This window comes from Bidens hawaiensis, unplaced genomic scaffold (assembly GCF_021521415.1).
Source record: "Bidens hawaiensis isolate Kalapana, Puna unplaced genomic scaffold, B.hawaiensis_p1.1 tig00014737_1, whole genome shotgun sequence".
In the NCBI taxonomy this organism is placed as follows: Eukaryota; Viridiplantae; Streptophyta; class Magnoliopsida; order Asterales; family Asteraceae; genus Bidens; species Bidens hawaiensis.
Window position 1 is genome coordinate 34,262 of NW_027492296.1, and position 10,559 is coordinate 44,820.

General features: G+C 32.9%; 1 protein-coding gene across 1 annotated transcript; it reads left to right on the forward strand.

The window, feature by feature from the left end:
• The first annotated feature begins 2,623 nt into the window (after positions 1-2,623).
• LOC143547567 (epoxide hydrolase 2-like) lies at positions 2,624-6,747 on the forward strand. The gene is made up of 3 exons (XM_077038963.1): positions 2,624-3,134; positions 5,717-5,961; positions 6,309-6,747. Exons 1-3 carry the CDS (start codon positions 2,670-2,672, stop codon positions 6,553-6,555), a joined length of 957 nt encoding a protein of 318 aa, XP_076895078.1. The 5' UTR covers positions 2,624-2,669; the 3' UTR covers positions 6,556-6,747.
• The last annotated feature ends 3,812 nt before the right edge of the window (positions 6,748-10,559 follow it).

Below are 10,559 nucleotides of genomic sequence, written 5' to 3' on the forward strand. Positions count from 1 at the left end.
TAGAACTCTAACCTTAAGAGTTGATGGTGATGTTTTGAGAACATCGATTTCATTTAGCATGGTAAATTTTTGAGATTCCATTGTCCTATGAATAAAATTAAAATATAAAAGTTTAGACTAAATTATTTGAAACATAAAAAAAATTATTAAAAGGGTAGGAGCTTACATTGTTGCAAATTTTATAATTATGAAAAGTATGATAAAAGCTTATGTGATTAGTTAGATATTATATAGTAGGATGTAGAGAATATACATTTTGGTAAACGTATTATGTTTAGAAACTTTCTAAATAAAGTTTGAATATAATTTAAGCGGTTTATTTTATTTATTTACTCCAAAAATAACCGACTGATTATATTCAAAATTTAGATTTAGAATGTATTATTATACAATAAAAATTATTTCAATATTTAAGGTAACTGAAAAGCATTATTAATATAATTAAACCGGTTTATTGTAGATGTTTGTTTTCCAAAAATAACCGATTGAATATATTCAAAATGTAAATTTAGAATGTATTATTATACAATAAATATTTGATTTCAATATTTAAGGTTAATGAAATCAGTTAATATATTCGAAAATATATTGCTTAATTTAGGAATTAAAGATAATAACTAATAAAAAAATCATAAATTATTTACTTAATTATCGTTGTTATTGTCAATTTTAAAATTATTTGTTTGTTTTAAAAAATCACAATTATGATTTAAAAAGCTTACTAAATTTATAATTCATAAAATATAAATAAAAATTTTGAAACTTTCAAGTCAATATCATATATGTAACAGAATTAAAAGTTTCTGTTTTTTTATTTAAACTAAAAATAAATTGGCCGTAAAAATAAATTGAATGGAAATTAGCTGAAAAAAAAAATAAATACTTACAGAGCAAAACTATGAAAAAATGTTAGCCGGAAAATTTGAGAAATGGAGAAAAAAACAATAAAAAATTGAAGGATTGTTAATTAACTTCTTAAAATTCAATAAACAAAACAATAAAAAATTTCTTAAATATATCCAGAAATTGGTAGGATATAAACTTCTTAAAATTCAATAAACAAAACAATAAATAATTGACCGGAAAACTCAGTAAACATAAATATGCGTATAACAGATTGGCCGGAAAGATTCATCGAATCTGTTAAATAAACTAAATGTATTTGCAACAATGGATTGTTAATTACCTTGAATATAATCATCGGAGAATCAATTCCAAGGATTTTGACGTCTCCAATCGGTTCGATTCCGAACGGCGGAATTAGGGCTTGTATTGTTGGTAAACAGTGTAGAGGTTCGATGGTGGATTTGAACGACGGATGTAGGATTCGTATATTCATCGGGAAGTTACATAGAAAATCAGCGGTGGAATTGATTGTAGATCTCACCGGCGGAATTAGGGTTCGTATAATCATCGGGAGATTAGAGAGATAATCAGTGGTGGAAATCAATATTGTTTGTGAAAAATAAACAAGGTTTTGTTATTTTGGGTGTTTGGAGAATAGGACACGAGGCACAATATTAGACCTTCTGAGAATGGTAACTTGCTGACTGGATTGCATATGTTGACAGCCTAGATGAAGGCCATGTATCCACATTGTATTGCTTTAATAGTATTTAAAGATATAACACAATATTAAGAAAAAAAAGACACAATTTAAGGGGAAAAAAACACAACTAATGACGAAAATAAAAACAAAACACAAAAATAAATAAAAAGACACAATGATGTTTTTCCTCAACGTCGTGTCTTCATTTATATAGAATGAGGAAGACGGTAAAAACATTTTTCCGTTTTTAAATTTTTCATATTTTTATTAATTTTTCATTAGTTTTTTAAAAGCTTTTTTGTGTGGTTAAAAATCATTTTTATCATTCTATTTGTGTCCCCTTTATAGTTATAATAGAATCCCGTTAAATTCAACAATAATTGAACACATATTAAGTACAACAAAATCAAACACTTTTCTCAGCCTAAAAGTTAAAAATTTCATAACTAGAACAATTAGGATACATGGTGTGGCTGCAAGTCATCCCCTAGGGTTAATTTTGTTATAGAGATGACAAACTAAGGTGTCTTAGGTGATCCCCTCCCCTACAGTGACGATGTAGATAAGCTTGAAACTTTAACTTCCATTATAATATCGATTTTAAAGTCATCATAGATTCAAATTTCATTTCCTTTCTATTTTGCTCATGAGAATAACATGAATGAGATGAGAAAAAAGACCCGTAACTGAATGAAAAACAAATATAAATTATACGTTAGTCTATAAGGCCGTCTTCGAAAATTAAAGACCTCGGCCGAGCCAAAATAAAAAGGCCCGTAGGCCTTAACGAAAATTTTTTATTTGCAAATATACATTGATAAAACTTTTATCGACCGATTTATTTTAAGAGAAACCATTCTAAGCATGTAATTATCTTATAAACCATAAAAATAACCTTATTTTTAACAATAAAAAACATACATATACATATGTAAAGTCAAATTTCTCTTTGGAAAAAACAAATGTAGTTCTCCATTCCATACGATAAAAGAGAAATAATAATTTAATATTTGTTAATCCACACAATAATATTTTTGAATTTCAGCCTGTACAAAAGGAAGGCAAAGTAGCTTCACCCAATGCCAGCCCACTTCCCACCACAACCTCTTCTCACTTCACCATGGAAGGCATCGGGCACAGAACAGTGAGAGTGAATGGCATCAACATGCATGTTGCTGAGAAGGGTGAAGGCCCAACAATCCTCTTCCTCCACGGCTTCCCAGAGCTCTGGTACACATGGCGCCACCAGATCCACGCCTTCGCCTCCCTGGGTTACCACTGCGTCGCCCCAGACCTCCGCGGCTACGGCGACACAGAGGCACCGCCATCTGCATCGAGCTACACGTGCTTCCATGTCGTTGGAGACCTGGTGGCACTTATAGACTCGATGGGTGGGGAGGCGGTGTATCTGGTGGCGCATGACTGGGGCGCCATGATTGGCTGGTACCTCTGCATGTTTAGGCCCGAAAAGGTGAAGGCCTATGCCTGCATATCGGTGCCGTATCGCCCTAGGCATCCCAAGATGAAGCCTATTGAAACCATGAAAACTTTCTTTGGTGAAGATTACTATATGTGCAGGTTTCAGGTATTTTCTTTTTTCTTATTTCTCACTTGTTATTATTATTTTTAGTTTTTATTTAAAATAAGTCACAATCTTGTGCTGGCCCTTTCTTATCTTCTCCAATATCGAGAAACAAAATTGTTTTTCATGTATGCCAAAGGCTACGTGTAATGCAGGGGCTACAATTGGGGGGCGAATTGTAACACATGACGTCCAGTTAGCAAATGGGGCGAATTTGTTTTTGGGGTGCAATAGTGTAGGGACTACAAGTTGGGCCCACAGTATCTTTTTTTATTATTTTTTTTATAATTAAACTAATCAAATAAAAAATAATTTATTTAAAATAATAAAATAAAAATGCATTAAAATTAAAAAGAAATACAAAAAAAACATAACTAAAAAAAATACATAACTAAAAATATTAAAAAATATATAGCTCGGTTGGCGTAAATGTTTAGGTTCGAGTCAGGAAATTGAAACGAATAGCTCGGTTGGTTTAGGTTCATCGGGTTTCATTGTAAGTTCACGTTCGGTTGGTTTTGCGAACCATGGTGTTGACCGAAAGGAGGGAATGGATGGTTCGGTTGGTTCGGTTGTTTCTAGGATTCATTTTGCATATACATATACACACACACACAACATATATACATATACATATACATACACACACAACATATATACATATATATATATCACACAACATATATACATATACACACATATATATATATATATGTATGTATATATATAACACATAACACACACATGCATAAAATAATAATATATCCACCCTCCTTCCGGCGACAAAAACATCTCGCCTGCGTCCCAATTCGCCCCCAAACCCCACTACACATAGCCTTAGCGTATTCTATTTGGAGTTATGGGAAAAAAAAACAAAGAAAAGAAAAAGGTGTAGCATTTTGTTAATTTTAGGTTCTTTTATCAAACCTTAAATCCGTAATATAAATCGTTAAAGGTTTCATATTCGAGTTATCCAACAAAAGCGTAACATTTTCTTACTTTTAGGTTGTTATATTAAAGGTAAACCAAACCGCTAAAGAGTTCATGTTTTTTAACAATGATTGGAGATTCAGTCACAAGATTCCATGTTGTTATACCTATCATAACAAGTTAACAACATACCTTTGGTCGACTTGATTTAGGAATGGCAGCAGGTTTTGTAATTGGTAATCCTAATTTTGTATCCTAATTGTAAAATTGTGTTCGCTCAGCGCAATACCTATTGGTTCCGACTATAAATGTAATAACTATGTGTATTGAGAATAATTGTTAATTTGCAAAAAAAATAACTCATTTGTTTGGGATTGAGTTTGGAAAGTGCTTATGGGTTTATTGGCTTTTTCAAAAAGTTATTTTAAAAAGCCGGGATTTGAGGCTTTTTGAACACTTTCTTTTTAACCATTTAAAAAATTTAAAATAAAATAGATTTTTATGACTACCAAACACATTTTAACTTATTGGCTTTTTAAACACACCAATAAATAATAAGTATTTTTCAAACTCAATTCCAAACATGCCATACATTTTATACTATTTTAAGTTTCATGTTGTTACCCAAGAAAGTTAAATATATATATATATATATATATAAGAGTTATATAGTCTAACCTTTAAATGCGATGGAAAAAATACGAATAACAAATAAATTCGTTACGCGTATGATTTTGGTAAACATTATGCATGTTTCGGGTAATTAGGTCAGATATCACTTAATGACAAACCCTACCATAACCGTAATTTTTTAAAGACAATCTTATACCCGATTGAATACCTGTCTCATTTGTCGTCTTGAAATAATAATTTACGTTCGGCTCTAAACGTAAGGTTTGAGCTCGTTTGTTATCACTAACTTGGTTTTCTACACCTAACTCAATTATGTGTTTAGGGAAAATAAGAAACTCTTGTTACTTTTTATATACATATTCGTTTCGCAACTTACTAAAACTTTTTGACTCCTAATTTAAAGTATTATACTTTCAGTAATTCATATAGTTGAACAATTAACAAACATTTCATGATCAATAATTGTACTTTTATGGGGTAGTGATCCTTGTGATTAAGATGTAACTTTTAATTACACCTTTGACATGGTCCTTGTGATTAACAACCACCTTTTTGGACCATTATCATCCCATTTCGTTTTTCTATCGATAATCATACACCTAATCTTTGTTATAGTGTGCCCGTTAATTTGAATTCAAACCATAAATGGTAACGCCTTGGTTAACGCAAAGTTACGTAATTATTTACTGTAGTGATCAGTATACTTGTAAGGTAAAAAATGTAAAATAGCTAATTTGAGAGTTGACTCAGAGTTGTTATGAGCAACATTAAATATTTATTATGTACTAGCATTAACTTTTGAACTGGATACTGATTTAATGTCCATAGAAAACTTAAATGACTCACCAAGGCTGTGCTTAGGGTGCTTGTAAACTATGCTCCAACGATGATATGATGGAGTTACTGGTATGAATGCATTAAAGAAAATAAACCAGATATGACTTTAATGTAACATGGGTAGCTATCACCGGTAAACATTAATTTCAACTTTTAATTCAACTGTTATTGTTTGTATATTTTAGGAAGTTGGAGTTATGGAAGATGAGATAAAAGGCTATGAAACTGCGGAAGTGCTTAAGAAAATTCTAACGGATAAGAAACCAGGACCACCTTGTTTGCCTAAAACCGACCCGTTCGGATTAAAAGCTTTAGATAGTCCGTTGCCTTTGCCTTCGTGGCTATCGGAAGAAGATATCAAGTATAATGTAGACAAGTTTGACCAAACCGGCTTTACCGGCGCCTTGAATTACTATCGTGCTTTGGATTTGTAAGCATTTGCAACTATCTAGCTGGTCCTATTGTTGTTTTTCTAATTTTTTTTATCATATGGTCTGTGTATAGTCATAATTGATAGGTTGGATGTCAGTAATGAGTATAGTTGGCATTTGTATTTTGGGTCAGGGTTGATCTTAAATGGGAGCTAGGTTTAGTCACATTCCCCTCGTCTTAAAGCCAAGTCATGCATATTTGTTTCTAGCCATAATTGCATATGGTTGGGTGTTTGAAATTTGGAAGTCTAAGTTTGCTTCTAACTTTGACTGTCATGATGTTACTAGGGTTTACATATTGTTGTAAACATAGATTGTTTAGCTAACTTTTTTGTATTTGATTTAGGAATTGGGAGCTCACTGCGGCATGGACCGGAGCACAAGTGAATCTACCAGTGATATATGTAGTTGGGGATGAAGACATGGTGTATACAACACCAGGGTTAAAAGAGTATGTGCATGGTGGTGGATTCAAGAAAGATGTGCCATTGCTTCAAGATATTATGGTTATGGAAGGTGTCGGTCACTTTCTCAACCAAGAAAAGCCTCAAGAATCGACCGCTATCATTCATGATTTCATCAAGAAGTTTTAACAATCTCCAACCTAAAAATACTATGCACTGATATTTTATCTACTTTTCTATATGGTTGGGAATGAAGTCCGTGGTTCTGTTAACGTTGTTAAGTTTGCATACTTGATTTAGGAGTATTAGCAATTTCATGGAACATAATGTTGCTCCTATATATGAGCAAAAATCGTCAGGGAATTTATGTCATTTGACTAGCTTCTTAATCTTTAAATTTGAAAAGCTGAAAGTATGTTTCTAGAAAAATTAAACAAAGTGGATCGATAAACAATAATATGGAAATGATTTCTTTATTAATCTGAACGAGTTTGTGTTGAATTTACAAGTGACCAGGGAGGGGTATTTATGCCCTCAAGTGACGGTTACTCTAGCGGTTATTCAACTATCTACTTATTACAATTTTGGCACTAAACTATACTAACGGTGTTTTCTAACAAAGTTAACTAAACCCTAACAAATGTAACAGGGTTGATGATTAACTAACAATAACCCCATTAATCTTGATCTTGTATTGCGAGATCCTTGACACCTAGTAGTTCGCACATGCACGAATTTGATTCTTGGTAATTGCTTCATTAGTATATCTACTTTCGGTTCCTCGCCACTAATGTGCTCCACTTCAATTTGTTGCTTCTCAACGCATTCTCGTATGAAGTGGTATTTTGTACTTTTATGTTTTCTTCGTCTGTGAAATACTTGATTTTTCATTAATGCTATTGCTGACCTGTTATCCACAAAGAGTGTCACTTTTCCTTGCTTCCAAGTAGTGAAGTCTTCTAACAATCCTTGTAGCATAAGGCTTGACATGCAGCTGAGGCGGCTGCTATGAATTCAGCTTCACAAGATGATAGAGCAATCGTAAATTGTTTCTGAGTGTTTCATGCAATCGAAGCATTACAGAAATAAACAGGGACGACCCTAAGAATTCACCTGCCCAGGCTGTGTCAGAAAAAAAATATACCCCTTGAGCCTTAATGCACTAAATAATGCAAACAATTTTTTTAAACGACGATTAAAGTTATGGTATTAAACATAACAATTAGTGAAATAATAGTACTGAAATGAGAGTATGACATACTGAATAGGCTAATAGCTAACCAATGATTTTGAAGCTCTCATAGCAATATTGATGGTAATTTGGTCAATCAACTCTTTGTATTCTGTTCTCTCTAATATTCCGGTCTCGATAAAATATCATCATCACCTTGCTAAGTCTTTCGTGGGGCATTGTGGATCGTAAATAAGATATCAATAACTACAATTCTGATAAACTCTTTTTTTGCATATGCAACCATGACTGCTGGTGTACGAAGTCGACGATGTTGTTATTCTACGTTTTCATTTAATTTTTTATATTTGTTTAACTTTTATTGATTAATTAAAAGTAATGGGTCTTTTTCAATTTTTAATCGGTCTATAAGTCTTTGGGTAATTTTAAAATGGTGAGTCTAAAAATGTTTGGATATTATAAAAATAATGGGATTATAAGCGTTCGGGTATTCTATATGTACAACATCGGGAATTTTTAAAAAAATGTGTGCCCACCTCGCCCGCCCTTAGAGGCAGCCATGAAAATAAAATATAGTTCCGGCTGTGCCCTTTCCATCATCAGCGTCCATGTTATAGCTACTATCACTATAACCCTTTAATACTTTTATGCCTCCTTTCTTGTATTGAATTTTGTACTCGTTTGACCTCTTACATATCGGAGTAAATGTTTCACGGCTTTCATGTGAGCTTCCTTTAGCGAGTGCATAAATCGATTTGCATATCCTACTGAAAAGTTGATGTCAGGTCTTGTATGACTTATATACCTTAGGCATCCTATTAGTTTTCGGTATTCTGTTGCATTTGCTTCAGCTCCTTCTTCATTCTTTGATAACTTTAGACCTGCTTCTATGTGGTATCGCGTAGGATTACATTCTAACATCCTAGCGTCCTTCAATAGCTTCTTTGCATAACCTTATTGCTTTAACGTCACCCCTTCTTTATTATGTAGTACTTCATTCCCTAGATAGTTCTTTAGTTCTCCAAGGTCACACATTTTAAATGACTTCTTCATTTGATGCTTGAATTCTGAGATTTCTTCTTTATAGTTTCCTGTTACGATTAAGTCATCAACATAGACGCCAACTATTAACTTTCTTTTTTTTCCTTTTTTATGTGTATGCACTGCTACTTATCTTGGACATTTCTTGAAACCAACCTCCTTTAAAGTATTATTCAATTTAATATTTCAAGCTAGTGGTGCTTAGCGTAGTCCATATAGTGCTTTTATTAGCTTGTAGACCTTGTTTTTAGCTCGTGCTTTCACCAAACCTTCAGGTTGTTCTACATATACTTCTTCCCTTAATTAACCATGCAAGAATGTTGTCTTGACATCGAGGTGATGAACAATCCATCCTTTATGTGCAGCTAGTGTGAGTAGTAATCGAACGGTTTCGATTCTAGCTATTGATGTAGATGTCGTGCTCTAATAAAAAACAAGTATTTATAAAACTTTAATACATATAACTAGTACGGGTAAGTAAGGTTGTCTCCATAGGGAATAAGTGGAAAGTGCAAGTAAAGTTCATGATTATTAATTAATTAACAAAAGCGGACAGTCGATGTCAAGCAGTTTGTAAAGATGATTATAAGAACACACGATTACTTGGAAAAATTTGTAAACAATAATGAGAAAACGATTCACTTCAGGTTCAGGTAATGTGATGACCGACTAATCACAGATTCATAGGAACTAATTGTGCAGTAATTACTAAACCTAACAGTTGGGTTGTGATAACAAACGATACCCTAACCGAATTGTTGACACAACTAAACCCTGGTTTACCCAATTACCAGTTTAATGTATGAAAATCAAGTGTAAGCAATGACTAACGATTATTGGTTCAATGACATAAGTGAAAACCCTACATGTGATGAACACAACCAGAAAAGTGATGCAAAGTTTGATAATCAAAATCATAAATTGTTTAAACAATCAATTCTAATGTAAAACAAGATTAAAACATTCATTCAAGTTCATAAACATTCAAAACATAGAATCTGATCAAAGTTAGTTTACACAAAACCCTAGCCTAAAGTGAAGACAATGGTTTAGCCTTGCCTCATGGAGATAGCAGCTTCAAATCTTGATTCGGTTGAAGGAAACATGATTAGAGAGGTGATTGGGATGATTAGGGAGGTCCAAAATCAGCCTCAGAAACCCCAAAAACGGCTAGGAAAAGGTCTCCTTCAAAACCCTAAAACATATGGATTTTATAGTGAAATTTTCGGAATTTTTCGCATCAACCATCACTTGGCGTATGATATGCCAAGTCTCCCGTACGGTACGCTAACTCTGACAAAGCCATACTCCAAATTTCTGCCATACGCTGATTTTGGCGTATGGTACGCCAACTCTGATTTGACCAAATTTCATCTATCTCCCTTGTATTGCACTCACGTTCCTTCTGTCCATCTTAAAGCTTCCAAAACACATATTTAAGCTCCCGATTAGTTCCTTTAAGCTCCAAACAACTACAATCATAAAACTAATCAAAGTAACCATGTTCGATACATATAAATAAGTAAAACAAATGATATTATACACTATAAACAGGGTCTCTTGCCCACACATCACATCCCCACACTTATCCTTTTTCGTCCCGAAAAAGATTTACAATGGAATCAAAACCAGAAACTGTCTTTACAAAACACTTAAGTTATTTTAATTAATGACAGATAACACAAAAACTACTATTGCCAGTATTGCTATCCACTTAAACCCAACCGCCGACAAATCAAACCCTTAATCATGTTTAGCTTTTAAGTTCAAGTTAACATCTATTCTAGGGGTACCACATCTTGAATTGCAAATCCACCTAATTTGTTTTAGATATGTCAAAGCAAAGATGAAAGCAAAAAGATTTTTCTACCACTATTACCCAAAACTTGTAAATGTTAAAATCTAACCTCACAGATGGATAGATGGATAAATAATTTGAGCATTTGCATGTAATTATATA

Excerpts from the sequence above, each read along its gene's own strand:
- LOC143547567 (XM_077038963.1), top strand. The coding sequence starts at position 2,670 with ATGGAAGGCATCGGGCACAGAACAGTGAGAGTGAATGGCATCAACATG. Across the intron at positions 3,135-5,716 it reads ACTATATGTGCAGGTTTCAG|GAAGTTGGAGTTATGGAAGA; the intron begins GTATTTTCTTTT and ends TGTATATTTTAG. Across the intron at positions 5,962-6,308 it reads TACTATCGTGCTTTGGATTT|GAATTGGGAGCTCACTGCGG; the intron begins GTAAGCATTTGC and ends TATTTGATTTAG.